This window comes from Jaculus jaculus, chromosome 5 (assembly GCF_020740685.1).
Source record: "Jaculus jaculus isolate mJacJac1 chromosome 5, mJacJac1.mat.Y.cur, whole genome shotgun sequence".
Taxonomy (NCBI): Eukaryota; Metazoa; Chordata; class Mammalia; order Rodentia; family Dipodidae; genus Jaculus; species Jaculus jaculus.
In genome coordinates this window covers 90,908,769-90,929,656 of record NC_059106.1, presented here as the reverse complement: position 1 = coordinate 90,929,656, position 20,888 = coordinate 90,908,769, and the positions used below count along the sequence as shown (strand labels likewise).

Sequence of the window (20,888 nt, the reverse complement as noted above, 5' to 3'; positions counted from 1 at the left end):
GATGGTTCAGGCCCTGTAGAAAAAGCCAGGATCATGCTATTTAAGTGGGGGCTATATCCCAAGAATCTGTTTCTAAAACGTTTCATGCCACCATTTTCATGCTTTGTATTTTGTTTTGTTAGCACCTCATCTCATTATAGTGACTTGAAGAAAGAATCTGCTGTGAGCCTAGGTGGGTCTCGAACCCCAGGATGGCATGGACTGACACCCAGACCACCACGAAAGCTCCTGTCCCAGCACCCGCCACAGAAGCAGGAAGATGATGCAGACCAGACTCAGGGCAAACAGACTCACCTGGCCAATGGGATAACGGCCACTCAAAACCAGATGGAAAGTGAACAGGACAAAGAGACTGCTCTGAGCCTCGATGTACCTATTCAAACTGCTGAAGCCTCCCGTGACACGCACTTAGTAAATGGAGATAGAGGAGAAACCGCCACAGACGCTGTACCACCCACGCCCATTGACTGTGATGGAAAAGCTGCTGAGAGCCCCTGCAGGACTCCGGATACCAACCCTGTGCTCCCCTTGAAGGAAAGAGAGGCGGAAATGGAAGGCAGTGTAGAAGACAGAGAGGACGGACAAAGCCCTGTGGAACAGGATCAGCTGGACCTGCACCACGAGACGAAGGTAAGGCATGAGACTAGCCCGTCAGCAGGGAAAGTGCTGCCTTGTCTATGGCCACCTCAAACCCCCGTTCCCAGCACCTCCGAAACCAGTGAGTCAGGTGACCAACACCAGCAATTCGACCACTTGCAAACTCAGCGCTGCTAGACGTTTGACCCTCTGACCTATTTTAGTTCTTCTTGGGTAGTTTCTCTTAATCTTTCTAGTGTGTTTTCTACGCTCGGACAGTGTAGACTTTAATATATGAAAACCACAGCCATGTTGTCTTTATATGGGAAGTAGATGCTCTTTGTGAGTCTAGATTCTGATGCTACATGGACCAAACAAGGGAAACTTGTATCATCTACATGTTCATCTATTTAGCAGAAAATGGAATTGGAGCATGTGCTTCCCACTAGCAGATTGTGCTTTTATGGACATCATTGTGGAAGTATTAAAAATTATTCCAGAATTATCATCATCATTAGCAGTGGTCATCATCGTATTTTGAGGTAGTGTCTCCCTATAGCCAAGGCTCACCTATAACCCACTGTATAGTCTCAGGCTGGCCTCACACTCATAGTAGTCCTCCTACCTCAGCCTCCTGAGTGCTGGGATTAAAGGTGTGTAACACCACACCTGGTATAACAGATTTCTTGCTTTTAATTTTTTTCTAATACCCAGTTTTATAATAAGTGGCTTGATTTTGGAGTAAGGAGGCCATTTAGCAAGCATCTCAGTTAGTTAGCCAATTCATTATAGAAGAATAACCACTCCCAAGAAACGTTAAATGATTTTCCAGGGTCATGGTGCCATGTACAATTAAAAAAATGGCTGACCCTTTGTGCATGATTCTTAGCTCAGTGTTGTATACCTGGCACTGCAAATCACAAGCGTAAAAGTTAACATGCAAAAAATATCATTAACTACCACAGCCAGGATTCTTATACTAGGCAAGGGTGAGACTGTGAGGAACCAAAGGTTGATATCCTTTCTGAAGAAGGAAGCTAGTGTGGGTGGTATTCTGTTCATGAGCCAGATCTCCTTAAATACATTCATAGTTATTGCTCAGTAAAGTTGAGTTTACTTAAATAGTAAATTTTTCTAGATACATTATGCCTCACTTAAAAATTAGAAAAAAAAATAGGGCTGGAGAGATGGCTTAGCAGTTAAGGCACTTGGCTGCAAAGCCAGAGGACCCAGATTCAATTCCCCAGAACCCACATAAGCCAGGTGCACAAGGGGGTGTACTCATCTGGAATTCATTTTTAGTGGCTGGAGGCCCTGGTGCACCCATTCGCTGTTTCTCTTTCATTCATATTCTCTCTCTCTCTCTCTGCCTATTTCTCTTTCTCTCAAATAAATAAAAATAAAATATTAAAAAATAATTTAAAAATTAAATTAAAAAGTAATACCTGGGCTAAAGAGATGGCTTAGTGGTTAAGGCGTTTGCCTGCAAAGCCAAAATACCCAGATTCACTTCCACTGGGTCCCTGTAAACCAGATGTACAAGGTGCCACGTGTGTCAAGTTTGTTTGCAGTGGCTAGAGGTCCTGGTGAACCCATCCTCCCCCCCCTCAAATAAATAAATATAATAGTGATACAAATACTTTAAAAAATAAGATGTGAGCCAGCCGTGGTGGCGCACATCTTTAATCCCAGCACTCGGGAGGCAGAGGTAGGAGGATTGCCATGAGTTCAAGGTCACCCTGAGATGACAGAGTTAATTTCAGGTCTGGACCAGAGCGAGACCCTACCTTGAAAAACCAAAAAAAAAAAAAAAAAAAAAAAAAAAAAGATGTTATTGATTAAATAGAAGCAGGAAATTTTGAGACTCCTGGCTTTTCCACTGACTAGCAAGCTTCAAATAAGATGTTCATTATAACTTTATTTATCTCTTTATAGTACTTTGAGAACATTAATAAATATGTCTTCTATTGCAGGAATTGGGATTTTCTTGAGCAAAGGAGTATTATAAACATCATTCTTAATTCCCATACAATTAGAAAACTGTACTTCTCTGAATATAAGAGACAACATCCTATTGCTTAGTTTTTCTCTTTTTTTCTTTTGTTTGTTTTGAGGCAGGATCTTACTCTGGTCTAGGCTGACCTGGAACTCTCAACCTTCCAAATGCTAGAATTAAAGGCTTGAGCCACCATGCCTGGCTTATTTTCTTTCTTTCTTTCTTTCTTTCTTTCTTTCTTTCTTTCTTTCTTTCTTTCTTTCTGCCTGCCTATCTTATCTATCTATCTATCTATCTATCTATCTATCTATCTATCTATCATCAGTCATCTATCTACCTACCTACCTACCCACTTTCCTACCTACCTTGAGTGTGCAGGTAGTGGGCTAGGCTTGTTTATAAGGTGCGCCCTCACTCTACTGTACAGGCAGGTCTTGAACTCCTGGGCTGAAATAATCCTCCAGCCTCATTCTCCTAAGCAGCTGGCACCACAGGCTTGTGTCACTATGCCCTGCTTAAGGACTAAGAGTAAGTAGAAAGCAAGAGGCTGGTATGCCTGTTAGGAACCTATATTTATTTCATGAAAACAATAGGGAATTTAAAAAATCTGATTAAAAAGAAATCAACAGGATGTAGCAAAGCCTAGAAAATATAAAAACTTCCCATAATTTTGCTTCTAAGAAGTGCTTGCATCTTTAACTTCCCAGCTTGTTTTTATGGGGTAATGTTTAAGAACAGCCTATTCAGTAGCATGGTGTTGACTTGCTGTATATCCTGTTTTGTTGGAATAAACTGAACATGTTCCTGTACTAATTCCATAGGGTAATATTATCTGGTTATAGAAACACTTTCCTAAAACATGGAAGTGAGAATGACGGCACATCTGTGGGTTTTATGAATTTGGTTTTTTTATTTTTATTTTTTATTTATTTGAGAGCAAGAGAGAAAGAGGCAGAGAGAGAATGCAGGGTCTTCAGCCACTGCAAACAAACTCCAGACACATGTGCCCCCTTGTGCATCCGGCTTATGTGGGTCCAGCCCTGTTGGTTTTTTGATACAGTCTTATGTAGCGCATTCTGGCTTCAAACTCACTGTGTGAGTACGTGAGAGAAGCTTTGAGTTTTTATCCTCCTGTCTTTAACTCCTGAGGGCTGGCATTTATAGGGAAGTGCTGGGATTACAAGAATGTACCACCATACCAGGTTTGGATATGGCTTTTGTTTGTATCTGCTTCTGGATTTTATAAAAGTGAGTCAGATAAAATAAAAAACAGATGGAGCTGGGAGTGTAGTTAGGAAGAAACACTTGTTCTGCTCGCTGTGAGGCTCAAGGCACTGATGAGACTGAGGGGTAGAAATGAGGTTGTTGAGGATTCTGTGGCTCACTTGTCATGCATGAATCAAGACCCATTGTTAGGTGAATTGGCATATGGTACGCCTTTTTAGCTCTTTTGTGCATCTGGCTTTGTGTAGGCACTGGGGAGTTGAAGCCAAGTCCTCAGGCTTTTGCATATACCTTTAACTGCTGAGCCCAATATACTGAATTTGATTGAGTCTGAAAAGTTAGTTGAAGATGATTACTTACAAACCTGGAATATTCTAGAAGCAAGATTTATTAAATATGCAAATTTTGCAGCTTAAAATCCCTTCTCCATCACTTACCAGATAAACAACTTTAGATATGTCGCGTTGACATAGCTCTTTTGTCTGTGGTTTCCTGACATTCTAAAAGAAGTCATTGAGATGGCAGACAGAAAGGAATGCAATGATAGTGGGAATCAGGAAGAGAATGAGTTGCTATTTAGGTCAATTTTGCTCCACTGGGTCAACAGCACCTGTTAGACATTCATTGGAGATAACAAATCTGTGAAAACATGGATCCTGGAGCTCAGGAAAGAAGATAAGAATGTAAAAGGATGTGCATGTTGGTTTGATTAATATTGCTAAGGTGGATATGGAGGGACAGGAAGTGGATTTAGAGGGCACAGTCAGTAGAAACAGTAACATAATGAATTGTCTACAATAGAAAAGAAGAAAGCAGTGTCACAGAACCCCAAGGCTTGGGACTAGAGAGCCCAGACACATGGTAAGATTAAGTATGTGTAAATGAACTGAGGAGTTAAGTAACCTGGAAACGAGGCCTTTATTGGGATGTTACAGCTAACTAGCTCAGTGAACTTGGGTAACTGAATCTAAATGAGGAAATTTCTATGGCTAAGCACTGTACTGAATACAGAGAAAACTCACAGTTGCCATGGTGGTTATGACCTGTACATGTCCATTACTCATGGTATCACTGTCCACAACCAGCTGGGTAAGGAGTCTTTTGCTCTACATAAATAAAAGATGTGGGTGGGCAGTAAGAAACTCCTTAACTGCTGGTTTTTAGTGCTTTTCGTTTCCTTCAGAGTTTGGCAGCAGCATAGGCAGGCCGAAGTAGCAACAAGTAGTCTGCTGTTAAGTCCCTGTGCAACTTTGACCGTCAGGATCCTTGACCCCGAGATGTACTCTCTGCTGACCAGTGCCCAAAGGTTCTCTCTGGCTCTCTTTCTTCTTTAGTTCTCTCTCCTGCTTGTGTCTCTCCCTCTCCCCTCTCTCTCCTTTCCCTCTCCTTTTGTTTCTCATTAGCCTACCTATTACCTATCTATCTGCTCAGCTGCTTCAGTTTTTGGGCAAGCTGACTCCTTTTACAAGTCAGTGGACACTGGGGTACCTGAATTCAGGAGCCAGGGTGAAAATAAGGTGACCCACTGCTGCTGGGGATGCGGTGGTCTGCTCAGGAACCTAGCACCAGGTGTGGTTGGGATCTCTCAGGCATGGATCTGAGTTGCTGGCAGGTAAAATCTCAGCCAGGACTAGGTCCTGCAGGCCCTGCCTGAGAGTCAGTGTGCTGAGACAACTCAGAAGCTGCAAGCCCAGAACCAGTGAATAGGAACCTGGACACAGGCCACTCAAATCCTACAGGCTGACTAGCCTGGCACCACCTCTCCTCCCTTCCCCATTACCATCACAGTCACCACCTCTATGGTCTGCGGGGTGTGTGTGTGTGTGTGTGTGTGTGTGTGTGTGTGTGTGACATGGTGTGGTGGTTTGGATTAGATGCCCCCCATAAACCCATGTGTTCTGAATGCTTGAGTCCCCCCATGGGCTTGAAGCTGAGAGAGGCTACATAGACATGACTGGAAACTGAGAACACAGTGGGGGAAGTGACCCTGGTGCAGCACTGGCCACATGGAAGGGCTTCCCAGGAACCTGTATCTATGATTCTCAAATACTTGTAAATTGGATTCATTAACCATGAAGAAGAAAATGTGCCTTGACCAAGATAGTTTCAGTCTAGAAATGCAAGAATGGTTCAATGTATGCAAATTAATAAATAATTCACACAACTTTACCCAAGTACAGAAATCATGATCATCTCAGTATATACAGGTTTTGACAGAGTTCAAAGAAAGGGATGGGCAGATTGCTCAGTGGTTAAAGGTGCTTGTCTATAAAGCCTGCCAGTCTAGGTTAGATTCTCCAGTACTCATGTAAAGCCAGATGCACAAAATGGTGCACACTTTAGAGTTTACAGTGGAAAAAGGACCTGGTGTGCCCCAAGTTTCTCTCAAAAAATTTTTTTTTAATTTAAACCCTGAAGAAACTAGAAGCATAAAGAGTATACCTCAGCCTATTGAAGACTATATATGACAGACCTATAGCTGACATTTTACTAAAAGTTGAAACCTAAAACTATTTCCTCCAAAATCTGGAATGAGATAAGGGTACCCATTGTCTTCATTCTTATTCAACATAATGCTCAAGGTTTTAGCCTGAGCAATAATTCAAGAGACATAAATATAATTGATATAAATAAATGGTTATCCCTCTTTGTAGACAATATGATCTTTTGTGTTAAAAAACTCTAGAAGCTGGGCATGGTAGCACATACCTTTAATCCCAGCACTTGGGAGGCAGAGGTAGGAGGATCACTATGAGTTCGAGGCCATCCTGAAACTACATAGTGAATTCCAGGTCATCCTGGGCTAGAATGAACCCTTCCTTGAGACAAAAATAAGTAAAATAAGACTCTAGAAACATCACCAGATCAGTCAAGGTGGACGATACAAAACAAGCGTACAGAAAGTGTTAGCTTATCTACATAGCAGTAGCCCAGGAAGAAATCAGGAAAATAATCTCATTTACAGTATGAAAAACAAAATAAAATACCTAGGAATAAATGTAATCAAGGAGGTAAAATACCTCTACAATGAAAATTGACGAGTAGTGGAGCAAGAAATTGAAGAAGATAAAAGACCTCCCATGATCGTGAATTGTCAGAATTAAGATCGCAAAAATGTCTGTATTAACCAAAAGTGGTCTTTAGATGCAATATAACCCACATCAGAATTCCAATTGCATTTCTCACAGAACTAGTAATAACGATCTTAATATTCACTTGAAAACACATAAGACTCCAAAGAGCCAAAGCAGTCCTAAGCAGCAAAGAAGTATTGAAAGTGTCACATACTTCGATAAATGGTGCTGGAGAAACTGGGTATGCACAAGTAGATGGATAAAACTAAATCCATCTCTCACTCAGCACAAAAATCAAATCAAAATTGATCACAACATTTAATGATTTTGCCAGGCATGGTGGTTGGTGCATGCCTTTAATCCCAACACTCAGGAGGTAGAGGTAGGAGGATCACCATGAGTTCATGGCTACCCTGAGACTCAATAGTGAATTCCATGTCAGCCTGAGCTAGAGTGAAACCCTACCTGGGAAAAAAAAAATTAATTATTTTGGTCTGAGTCTCTGGAACTACTACAGGAAAAATAGGCAGAGCACTTCACGATATAAGCACAGGTAGGCTTTTCTAGAAAGGGCTCCAGTAGCACAGGAAATAATACCAAGAACTCATAAATTGGGTTGCATTAAATTATAATGCTTCTGTAAAGTCAAGAAAATAATCAGAGACAGCCTACAGAATGGGGGAATCTTTTCTTATTACACAACAGACATAGCTAAAGAACTTCAAATTTTAAACAACAGAAAATAATCATCCAACCAATGAATGGGTTAATGAATAAAATAGTTCTCCAAGAAACAAATAGAGATGGTCAATAAATATTTGAAAATGTGCTACATATCCTTAGCCATTTAGCCATTAGGAAAATACAAATTGACTGTTTTGAGATTCTATCTCACTTCAGTCAAAATTGCTATCATCAAGAGAATAAATGACAACAAATACTGATGAGAATATGAGGAAAGGGGAACTACTGGCAGAAATGCAAACTAGAATAGCTACTGTTGAAATTAATACAGAAGTTCCTAAAAAAAAAAGAACAGTTCAGCTGTTTCACTCTTTGATATGCACTCAAAAGACGCTAAGTCTGATATGCACTCAGAAAACTCTAAGTTGCGCCAGGTGTGGTAGCACACACCTTTAATCCCAGCACTTGGGAGGCAGAGGTAAGAGGATCATCGTGAGTTCAAGACTAGCCTGAGACTACATAGTGAATTCCAGGTCAGCCTGGGCTAGAGTGAAACCCTTGTCTTGGAGGGGGAAAAAAAAAGATGCTAAGTCATTGCCACAGAGAAACTGTACACATACACATGCTTATTACTACACTTTTCATAATAAGTAGGAAACATCCAGCCTAGATATGAATGGACAAAGAAAATGTGGGACATATGCACAGTGGTCCTTTATTCAACCATAGAAAAGCATGAAATCATGTTCTGAGATTCAGTGGAAGAGTGCTTGCTTATCATGCTCAAGGCCCTGAGTTTGATCCCCAACATTAAAGAGGGTGGTGGGGGGGAAACACCAACAGTGACAGAATGACATTTTTCAAGCAAAACAAACCAAGTTGAAGAAGACAGCTATCACCTGCTCTCTCTCCTGCAGAATCTAGATTTAATCATACCTATTTATATATGTACATATATGTGTATGGGACACAAAAATATAAAGGATACTGTGGTTGGAGAGCAAGAGATTTAAAGAAGGGGAAGGAGATATAGTGGAAGGTGGCCTGAAAGGAGAAGGGGCAGCCAGTAAGGGGAGGAAGAGGACCAAGAAGAGGGGGAGGAGAATGAGTGGACAAAATATAATGCAGTGTGTGTGTAACTGCCATAATGAAATTGATCACTCAGTATACTACTTATATTAAAGGATAAAAAATGAGCACTTAAGAGTAGTTTCTGTCTGGATCCAATGGTTCAACACCAAGGAAGGCAGGTTAAGTGTGTCTTCCAGCACGCTCCCTGAGTGAACCTGCTTATAAAGCCTTCTACAGTGTATTTGGACCAGTCACAGATACTTTTTGCATCCATCACAACCTTGCCTCTTAGTACCAACCATAGATGGTGTTCTTACATCTTAGCATTAATAGTCCTTCCTCCTGAAGAAATTCTCTACCACTGGCCAAGTTGGAAATGATAGCAGGGTTGTCTAGTGATTTTCTGGGCTCATGATAGCAAATCATCTGGTACAAATTATTTCAAACAGCTGTGCAGAGAGCTGGGCCTTCAGAACCAGGCTAGTCACCTGTGATCTTTGTGTAGCTGTTTCACGGATAGCATGGAGTTTCTTTGATGGCTGGTGCTGGCATATATGGAGTCCTGTGTGCTTTTAAGTCGCTAGTCCTTTTGTCCAGATCAGCAAAGGAGTGGCCAATAGCTACTGATCTTATCTTTGTTCTTTAGTGAGAAAGAACCTGTTGACTTTGAGAATATTACCCAGTTAAAGTGTCTAACACAAGCCAGATTTTAATAAGAGGACAGACCAACTGTATAACCTTTAAGTATCATTACAATCTAACTGAAAATTATCATCTGGAGCCATATTGAATAATGTCTGCCAAGGCATTTAAAATGATGTATCTAAACTGTGATGTAAAAAGAACATATAAACAAATATTTATTTCCTCAATTGATGCCAATTTTTATGAGTCTGAGACTCAAGGAACACTGAGATATATACATCTACACAAATCACCCCTCCTCTTCCATGGGTCAATATTAGGAATTGATAGCAAATGTGGGTAGAGATTCCCCAGAACTGAAAAACCACTTTGCTCAGTCTCATAAACACAATGATTTACATAGATCTTTCACATACATATGTCTTAAGTAAGCCCTAATAAGTATATGTGGGAAACTGCAGTAAGTTTTGAAATTGTAAGTAGCTTTTAAAAAAATAAAAGTTCTTTTTTTTTGAGGTAGGGTCTCACTCTAGCCCAGGCTGACCTGGAATTCACTATGGAGTCTCAGGGTGGCCTCGAACTCATGGAGATCCTCCTACCTCTGCCTCCCAAGTACTGGGATTAAAGGCGTGCGCCACCACACCCGGCTAAAATTCTTGATTAGTTTCTGATTTAAAGGAAATTGTATATGAGCACATGTATAGTAGACTTTATAAAACATGATTTTAATAGCTGACTTGTTTAAACTAATTAAAGATTAGTCTTAAAACATCCTTTAGGAAGTGCCTGAGCATCATGTCTACTCTCCTGCAAGGCATGAGACAGGATAATGGCACAAAGACTTGGCAGAACGGACACCCACTCAGTTGATGAGCTCCACAAACTGCGGTGGGTATTCTTTGTCCTGCCTCCTGCCATGTGGTATAGTCATGCCAGATGGTCTGAAAAGAACTGTAGGAGCTGGTAACATCTGCAGATGACATAATACCCTGAACTTGCATGTATGAATCAGCAAGACCATGACTCACAACCAGGCTGCACCTAACCGCGGAAGGCAGTGGCTACACAAATGCATTCAGAGATCTACATGCTACACTCAGCAGAAAGGAAATTAGTTATATAGTCTATTCGTATATGGGGTATACCTTTTTTGATTCTAGGACCCTTGTTTTAGGAAATTCTCTGAGCATTAGCTTTCAGTTCATGAGCATAATAATGTATATTTAAGTTGTTGGGGTTTTGTTAGGGGATGAGGATGTTTTCCTGAAACAGTCTCTGTAGCACAGGCTAGCATTAAACTCATAGAAATCCTCCTGCCTCAGCTTCCTGAATGCTGGAATTATAGGCAGCAGCCACTACAACTGGCTGTAGTTATAATTTTTAAAAATTTTTTTTTATTTATTTGAGAGGAGAGAGAGAGAATGAGGGCCTCTAGCCACTACAAACGAACTCAGGACACATGTATCACCTTGTGCATCTGGCTTTATGCAGGTACTGGGGAATCAAACATACTTTGGCTTTGCCATCAAGTACCTTAACTGTTAAACCATCTCTCCAGTCCCTGTATTAATAAATTTTTTTAAAGATTCCTTTTAGGCTGGAGAGATGGCTCAATGGTTAAAGGCTCTTGCTTGCATGGCCTGGGTTTGATTCCTCAGTACCCATGTAAAGCCAGATGCACAATGTGGCACATGCATCTAGAGTACATTTGCTGGCATGCCTATTCTCATTCATTCTCTCTTGCTTTTTCTCTTTTTCCCTCTCTCTGTCTAATAAATATGCAAGCTCAGATTGGTGGTGCATGCCTTTAATCCTGGCACTCAGGAAGCTGAGGTAGGTAAGAAGACTGCTATGAGTTCTAGGCCAGCCTGAGACTACATAATCAATTCCAGATCAGCCTGGACTAGACCAAGACCCTACCTCAAAGAAAAAAAAAAAAGTACTGGGCATGGTGGCACATACCTTTAATCCCAGCACGCGGGAGGTAGAGTTAGGAGGATTGCCGTGAGTTCGAGGCCACCCTGAGACTCCTAGGTCAGCCTGGGCTAGAGTGAGACCCTACCTTGAAATCCCCTCCCCCCCCCAAAAAAAATCTATATATATATGTGTGTGTGTGTGTGTGTGTGTGTGTGTATTATACTTTTACTTTAAAGAGGGATACCAAGTGTAAAATGCTTCATAATACTACCTATTAAAATTATAATTGATAATTTATAAAGTGGACCTTGCAATTTCAAGCCTGTTAGACTTCACTAGAAGAAAATTGGATTGTTTATTAATAATCAACATTATATAACCATTACTGTTTCTCACAGTGTCATAAGGAAAAAGGACTTCTTAATAAATGTCTAAGGACAAGGAAGAGATTATGTAGTTTTGAATTTGGCAAACATTAAGAAACAATAGGGACGGGGGGGAGGGGGGGGAGGAAACAGGTGATGGTTCCACAGTTAAAGAAACTTGTTTGCAAAGACTCCATACATTTATTTATTCATTCTCTCCTTCCTCCCTCCCTCCCTCTCTGTCCATGTGCGTGCATGTATGTGTCTGCCTCACTTCCTCTCTCCCATTGCTTACAAATAAACACACACGCCATCAGTGATTTTAAAAACTACTTCAGGGTTCGGGGTGTGGCTGTGTGGTAGAGTACCTGGCTAGCATGTGTAAGGGTTCTGTCAGCACTATGAAATGGGCAGATGGGTGGAACCATTTCCTTATTTTTACAGAAATCTAATAGATCCTGGCGATAAAGGAAAACTCAGTTCAGTCTCAATTGTTAGATACATGCACAACACAGATCACCTCTGTGATCCCAGAGGGTGAGGCTTTCTTCCCACCAGGAAGCAGACAACTGCAACAGGGACACCCCTGGGTATCCTCAAATTTAATCCAGTTATGACAATGTCTCTACTCCTTGAGTTGAAGGCTCAGTTCCCATGACTGAGTTGCCTCTCCTCAGTTGCCAAACCATATGCCCCAGCCATGCTTCTGCGCAGCCCGTGGTCAGTGAATTTCCATAGTGCCTTCCTCAGAGGTGACGTCACTTACGTAGCTCACAGAAGCCAGGGAAGGAACACTTACGTTTACCTGTTATGACAAAGATTGTTACCGAGGGTGCAGATGGAGACGCACGGGGCAAGGTTGGCAGAAGAGGCTCAGGGCCCTCCCACCCTCTCAGGGACACTGCCTCCCAGGAGCCTCCATGGTTCAGCTAACCAGAAGTCCTCTAAACCCTGTCCTTGATGAGTAGGCATGATTGCTAATGACTTGGAAAGAGAAGCCCTGCAGGGTTTGTCTCTTCAGAGTCTCCTTGGCTTCTCTGCAGCTCTCTGGTATGAAAGAGACAAGATCCTTCTGAATGACGAGGGTCTTCTGATCTCTTTTGGACACAGATAGATCAAAATTATATTTTTTAATATTTTATTTTTCGAATTAGGGTCTCATTCTAGCTCAGGCTGACCTGCAATTCACTATGTAGTCTCAGGGTGGCCTTGAATTCATAGCCATCCTCCTACCTCTGCCTCCCAAGTGCTGGGATTAAAGGCATGCACCACCACACCTTGATCTATTTTTTAATTGCAATTTTCATTTTATTTCTTTCATGTGGAGGGGCATGTGTACACCATGGCACATGTGTGGAGGTTGAGGACCACTTTCGGGTCAGTTTTTCCCTTTCCACCTCACTTGAGGCAGGGTTTCTCTATCTAGATTTCCTCTTTTGTTGATCTTTTCTGTCCTCACCTCAAGCTTATGGGAAATTCTCCCAGCTCTGCCTCCCATCTCACTGTCAGTGTGCTGGAATTACAGAAGCCTGCCAAGGCTCCTGGCTTTTTTCATGGAATTTGAGGAAGATCAAACTTGGTACTCAAGCTTTAGCAATAAGCACCCACTGAGCCATCACCCCAGCCTGGGCTGAAATTTATTTACAGCCAGCTCTAGGACAGAAAGATGGAGGAGGATTAAGTAACTGTGATCTGCCATAGGGGAAAGAAATTCTAATTTTTGTTCTCTGCCTTGAAGAGTTCTGTGTTGCAAACCAAAGAATTTATGTGATAATATTGTGGAGCCTCAAAACATATATTTCTCCATTAAAATGACTGAATTTTGTACACCTGGTAATTATTAATAAAATGCTTTTCAATTGAATATATATAAACTTTCAAATGCACTAGTAACACCATCCATTCCTTCTTTAAGTAGACTATGTCGCCAGATAGTTTGCCTTTTTTTGTGCGTGTGTCTGTCTCCTGTAGGCATGCAGCAGAGTCTTATTTTGTTTCAAAAACATATAAGAGGGGAAAAAAAGAAAACTAAGAGGAAAAAGTTAAACTGTATACTAAGTAGTTACTTAACATTATGGTCTTAAACTGGACATGGTGGCTCATGCATATAATCCCAGCATTTGGGAGGCTGAGGTAGGAATGCTGTGAGCTCAGGGTCAGCCTGGACTACACAATGAAACTTAAAAAGAAAAAAAAAAAAACATAGCCTTTCCTTAATAATTGGCATCTGATATAATCACCTTTGACTTTGGTAAATTACATAGCCTCCTTTATCTCAAAGTTTTGTTTAGTTAGGTGTATGTTGCCTGTAAAATAAGAATAAAGTCAGTATCTATGTTATCAAGATGACTCCAATTATATACAATATTTACAGCAGTACCAGGCATATAAAAAGTATTCAGTGAGTAAATGTTAGCAGTTCTCTCAGTGACATTGTTGTCAACATTAATCCAAACTAAGATTCTATGAGTCCATGGCTTTCTCATCTCCACCACAGAAGACTTAACTCTTCGGTAAACCCAAGGGCAGTGAGTGATTCAACAGGATGTCAGCAAGCTTACTCTTCATTGTGTTTGTGTGGGCTTCCTCAAGGCCAGGGATCTAACCAAAAAATACCTGCTGACATCCTCATTGAATTTTGCAAAACATGACCAGGGTATATGCAGTTTGCCAAGCTCAGCTAACATATGCTGCTTTGCAGTCAGCAAAACATTATTTAAACAGGAAGTCCTTGGTAGTGACTTCATCCATAGTATTTATAGGCAACATAACCTTTGGATAGCATTATCTTCTGGCCCATGAGGGGAAAAACTGTAATGACACAAGTTCTGGGTTAAATCACATCATAGAACAAATGGACCTTACAGAAGTCTATACAACATTTTCCATCAAAATACTATGGAATACATTCATTTTAGCAATGTGGAACTTTTTCTAAAATATACCATATATTATAACACAAAGAATATCTTAATTAATATAGGAGAATTGAAGTAATTCTTTGTATTTTATTTGATCACAGCTTAAATAAGAGAGACTGCAGAGTATACACAAACTTGTAGAAGTTTAACAATACACTATTCAATGATGAGTGGATCTTTGAAGAAACCAAAAAGGACATTAAAAAACTACTAGAATCAAATGATAATGAATACAACATTCTAAATCTCTGCGATGCAATGAAGGCAGTGAGGGAAGTTTATATCTCTGATTTCTATATTAGTGATAAATTCCTTTAAAAAATTTGGAATGGAAGAAATGCATCTCAAAAATAACGGCTGTATATGACAAACCTGTCACCAACATGGGACTAAACAAAAAAGTTCAGTCTTTTCACTAAAATCAGGAACAAGATGAAGGTATCCACTTTTATCACATTTATTCATTATAGTACTGAAAGTCTTAACTGCAGCAATAAGATGAGAAATAAATACAAGGAGTAAATCAAACGAATACAATTAGAAAAAGAGTAAGTCAAACTCTTATTTGCATATAATTCTATGCATAAAGACACCCTAAAGACTCATGCAAGGGCTGGAGAGATGGCTCAGTGTTTAAGATGCTTACCTACGAAGCCTAAGGACCCAGATTCAATTCCTTAATACCCATGAAAAGCCAGATGCAAAGTCGGGCATGGTGGTGCACACCTTTAATCCCAGCACTCGGGAGGCAGAGGTAGAAGGATCGCCAGGAGTTCAAGGCTGTCCTGAGACTACATAGTGAATTCCAGGTCAGCCTGAGCTAGAGTGAGACCCTACCTCAAAAAAAAAAAAAAAAAAAAGAAAAGCCAGATGCACAAAGTGACATGCACATTTGGAGTTTGTTTGCAGTGGCTACAGGCCCTAGTGTACCCATTCTCTCTCTCCCTCACCCTTGCTTGTAAATAAAATAATAAAATTAAAAAACTTGGGCTGGAGAGATGGCTTAGCGGCTAAACGCTTGCCTGTGAAGCCTAAGGACCCTGGTTCGAGGCTCGGTTCCCCAGGTCCCACGTTAGCCAGATGCACAAGGGGGCGCACGCGTCTGGAGTTCGTTTGCAGTGGCTGGAAGCCCTGGCGCGCCCATTCTCTCTCTCCCTCTATCTGTCCTTCTCTCTGTGTCTGTCACTCTCAAATAAATAAATAAATAAATAAAATTAAAAAAAAAAACTCAACCAGGAAACTCTTAGAGCTGATAAATACTTCAGCAAAGTAGCAGGATTTAAAAAAAAACTAGCACACAGAAATCAGTAGCCTTCCAGTATGCCAGTAGCAAACATGCTGAGCATCAAATCAAGGAAACATTCTCATTCAAAATTTCCTCAAAATAAATAAATACACACATAAGCACACCTGTAATTAACCTAATGAAGAAAGTGAAAGACCTCTACAATGAAAACTTTAAACACATGTCAATAATTGAAAAACATACTAGGAAATAAAACGACATCCAATGCTCTCAAGTTAGAAGAATCACTGTTGTGAAATGGCTAACTTACCAAAAACCATACCCATCAAAATTCCAATGCCAGTTTTCATTAAAATAGGGAAAAAATCTTAAAATTTAATTGGAAGTACAAAAGACCTTGGATAGCCAAAGCAATCCTGTTTGTGGTGGGGATGGGTGCTGGAGCCATACCTGATGTCAAAGTATGTTACATAGTCATAATAACAAAACAGCATGATACTGGCCCTGGTCCATAGTGGGACAGAATAGAAGATACAGATATAAACTCTGGGAGCCATAGCCATCTGATTTTTGACAGAATTGCCAAAAGTACTTATTGGAGAAAGATGGTCTCTAACAAATGGTGCTAGAAAAACTGGGTATCTCTATGTGGAAAACTGAATCTAAGCAAAGCGTGGTACACGCCTTTAATCCCAGAATTTGGGAGGTGAGGTAAAGGTAGGAAGATTGCTGTGAGTTCAAAGCACTCTGAGACTACAGAGTGAATTCCATGTCAGCCTGGGCTAAAACAAAACCCTACCTCAACCCCCCTCCCAAAAAATCTAGATCTTTCTCTAGATAGTTGGAAAGGAGGGACTCTCCAGTACCCATGTAAAGCCAGATGCACAAAGTAGCACATGCATCTGGAGTTCATTTGCAGTGGCAAGAGTTCCTAACACTCCCATATTCATTCATTCTCTCTCCCCCTCTTCCCCTCGTTCTCTCCTTCCCTCTTAAAAATAAATTGGAAAAAAAATACTAGCCAGGTATGGTGGTGCATGCCTTTAATCCCATCACTTGGGAGCAGAGGTAAGAGGATTGCCATGAGTTTGAGGCCACCCTGAGACTACATAGTGAATTGCAGGTCAGCCTGAGCTAGAGTGAAACCTTACCTCGAAAAAACAAAATAAACAAATGAAAACTTGCTAGAGAATAAGTGTTCTAAATGAAATGTCTGCATCACCCCCTGCAAGGCTCCGGTGTCTTTGCAGAAGAGAGACCAGAAAACAATGTAAGAGCTGGGGGAGCTGTGCTTCCCGCCATGATAGCTGTATTCATGCCGTCACAGTGATTGCACAAAACCTGCTCAATAGTGTGCCGAGAACATTCCATCATAGATGGTGGGGAAGGAAGAGAAAAGGAAAAAAGACAGCAGAGTAGAAGGACTAGTTGGAAAGACAGGAGGGCGGGTTTAGAAAAGAGAGAAAGACAAAAGAAGGTAAAGTAAGGGATTATGAGATAAACATATACACGTATGAAAATTATCAATAAAAAGTTTTTGTTTTGTTTTTTAAGTGGAAGATAAGCTAGGTATAGGTGGCACATGCCTTTAGTCCCAGCATTCAGGAGGCTAAGGTAGCCAGCTTGCTGTGAGTTCCCAGTCAGCCTGGGCTAGAATGAGATCCTACCTAAGAAAAGAAAAAGAAAAGTGAAACATAACTTTCCTCATTAGAAGCTGTTGCACATACAGCATGAAGTGGATAGCATAAACATGGAACTTGTAAACTGAAAAGCATTTCAGAGGCTGGGGGATTGCTCAGTGGATAAAGTTCTTACTGCTAATGCCTGAGTACCTAAGTTGGATCCCCAGGCCCTACATAAAAGCCAGCAGCTGTGGCGAGCCTCTGTAGCATGCCTGCTGTGAAATGTGGAGGCGGGGTGATTGCCCAGAAGCTCAAGGACCAGCTAGCTGTGAACAGCCAGAACAGTGCCTGAAGTGAAGAGGGAGGTGAGGACCAACTCCCAGAACTCCTCTGACGCCCCCACGCCCTCCAGGGTGCATGTGCATTCCTGCACTCACACGTATGTGCACACACATAAGTGTTTTATGCACAGTTTAAAATGTAGCCTTTATGGAATTGGAGAGATGGCTCAGTGGACAGAGGTCCTTGCTTGCAAAGCCTGCTGGCCCAGGTTCAGTTCCCCAGAACTCACATAAAACCACATGAAAAAGTGGCTTATACAACTGATGTTTGTAGTGTAGGAGATCTGGTGCACACACACACACAGGTACACACAATTAAGCAAATAAATGTTTTTAATAATTAAAATAAATTAATAAAGTATAACATTTCTACCCAAATTAAATCTGACATCAAATATGTTCATGTACTTTGCTATAGAATTTTTTCCTTACTACAATTCTAAAAATTTATTTGAGAGGGGGTGAGAGAGAGAATGAATGGGTGCCCACTTGTGCATCTGGCTTACATGGGTCTTGGTGAGTCAAACCTGAGTCCTTTGGGTTTTCAGGCAAGTACCTTAAATGCTAAGCTAACTCTCCAGCCCTCCTTATTACACTTTTAATCTCCTATAGTAAAAATGTATTTCAGCAAAGTTCTAGGTAGAAATATGTTAATGTGTGTGAAATGTAAAATGCCTTGTAATAGGATCAAGCCCAAGAGCTTGAACAGAGATGAAGGGGTTAGGGATGGGACAAGGGAAAATTTAGCCGATGGTCAAAGGGAAAGTGTCAGTAACCTAAAGAGATTCAGCAAGGAGATGTGCCAGACCACGGTTGAAGAAAGTACTGTGTGACAGCAGCCAGGGACATGATTCCGTGGTTGCCCAACATCTCTTACATTGATGAGTTTGCAGAAGAGGATGCCTCAAAACGATACAAGAAATGAGTTTGAGGAAATGAGTGGAAAATTATAACAAAAGGCTTTTCTTCCTGTAGGAAATAAGGTTATATGTACAAAGCAAAGTTCTAGAAAGATTCCTCTGTAGCAATACAGGAGAGTTAGAGCCCCACCCCCACCCCGACACACACCCCAAAAAAGGTTGGAATTAGGTCACATGAAAATTTCTGGTTGGTTTGAGCTTGACAGGAGATATGCAAAACAGCATGGAAGTGATAAGAACTTGAGTGAATGCTGGAGATAACATACCAAAAGTGGGACTTGATCATTGTCAGGATTTCACAGGACAAACCAAGGTCAGGGGGGTGGCATGAATACCAGGATGGGAAAGTGTGCAGTGTTTGCAGTGTGATTGTCACTTCTGCAGCAAAGATGGCTTGTGTAGAGCAGTAGCTGTGAGCGAGGTACGCATCCTGCCAGAGAGGGTTATTGAATGCTAGGTTCTCCACTGAAGCCTTACGGATATAGAAGGTGGTGTTCTAGCAAGAAACAGCATGCTCCTATCACCATGAAACTAGGAGGTTATACGAATATGTTTAAGGATTAAATATATTTTTAGGAAAGAATAAAACTGAGATCTAATTGAAAATAATGTGAGTGAGAGAGTTAGAAGGACACACATGAGGTAAAAATAACAGTAAATTGAGAGATGCTGAATCTTGGTGATAGATACCTGTGCATGCACTTTACTGTGTTCTCCCCCCCCCCTCCATATATATATATATATATATATATATATATATATATATATATATATGATTGATCTTTTCATAAAATGTGTTGTAAAATAAAATGTTTGCATAGAGCTAATAGACAAGATACCTTAGTATGTGAGAGGCAAGTGACAGTGAGGAAACTGTAGTGCTGGGGACCAAGAAAGATAAAAGTATGTTTTGAGGAAAAGGTGGTGTTAATTGCTACAGAAGCCTGAGGTCAAATCTGATTGCTCCATTCTAATTCTGTTCATTTCTGCTTACACTTGATCTTAGCTCAAAGGCCGAGAAGCCATTCATTTCTGCTTAGATGTTCCTTGATGACTAAAGGGGATAGCCAGAGACATGTGAGAAAACTGCTTTGTTCAGGCCATTTGATCAAGCGTTTATTGTTTGAGAAATGTTGTCCAAGCCACCTTTTATAAAATGTGAACTTATTTTCTATTTTTAGGAAACTAATGAGCAAAAACTTCACAAAATAGCCAATGAACTTCTGCTTACAGAAAGAGCTTATGTCAACAGACTTGACCTCCTAGATCAGGTAATGCTTTATGTTTGCTGTTGTACATCCTTTTAGCCTAGTAACTAAAGTGTTTCAGGAACTGCAGGTTGTATTTTTAATGCCAAATTAACTTAGCTATTGTTGCTGACCTTTAGAGTTTTTAGTGTCTTAATTACTACCAGACCCCATGTCGGAGTCTCTAAGGACATAGTTTTTTTGTAGGGTTTTTTATTTGTTTCCCTAGAAAATACAGTGAGGTCAGTTTAGAAAGTTAACAACCATCTTAATATTGTAAAGGCACAAATCTTTTTCTTCTTTAGCAGAACAGCTTGAACAAGGTATAGCAGAGGTATTGTGGAGCATAGCAAAGAGTGCGGGGTATTTTGTTGTTTAATTATTTTTAAGATCCTATGATTATGTATAAAAGGTCTCCTCACACACATCAGTGTTTGAAATTATCATGTACTATTTACTGAAAAGTAAGCATTTCAGAACTAAAAAAATTGCTTTTGTTTATTCATTGGCCAGATATTAAGAACCTGTTCTATTAGAGTTACTAAATCATCTATCTTCCCTTCCCAAGGTATATTCAGTTTTGATAGGAACAGTGACATTCCAAATACCACAGTAAGGGAAATGCATAATACTTGCTGTAGAAGTGATGCAAGACATAATCAGAAATTAAAGCTGTCACACTCTATGTGCATGACAAAGTTTTTTCACCCTTCCTTCCTTCCTTCCTTCCTTCCTTCCTTCCTTCCTTCCTTCCTTCCTTCCTTCCTTCCTTCCTTTCTTTCTTTCCTTTTTGAGGTAGGGTCTCACTCTGGTCCAGGCTGACCTGGAATTCACTCTGTAGTCTCAGGGTGGCCTTGAACTCACAGTGATCCTCCTACCTCTGCCTCCCGTGTGCTGGGAAAGGCGTGCACCACCACGCCTGGCTGAAAAACTATGTTATTTACTTAAGCATCTTACAGGTAGATTTGTAGCTTTGGCTATAATACAAAAGTCATAATTATTTAAGGGGCTGGAAAGATGGCTCAGTCATTAAAGGTGC

The 20,888-nt window shown here is 40.7% G+C and overlaps 1 protein-coding gene across 3 annotated transcripts in view; it reads left to right on the top strand.

Annotated features, from left to right (window-relative positions):
• The window catches only part of Fgd4 (FYVE, RhoGEF and PH domain containing 4), a 231,056-nt gene that overhangs the window by 156,710 nt on the left and 53,458 nt on the right, over positions 1 to 20,888 (top strand). For all 3 annotated transcript variants that reach the window (XM_045151259.1, XM_045151258.1, XM_004663222.3), the window contains 2 exons: positions 123 to 630; positions 19,784 to 19,873. In XM_045151259.1, the coding sequence (XP_045007194.1) occupies positions 328 to 630; positions 19,784 to 19,873 (393 nt within the window). In that variant the 5' untranslated portion in view covers positions 123 to 327. The remainder of the gene's footprint in view (positions 1 to 122; positions 631 to 19,783; positions 19,874 to 20,888) is intronic.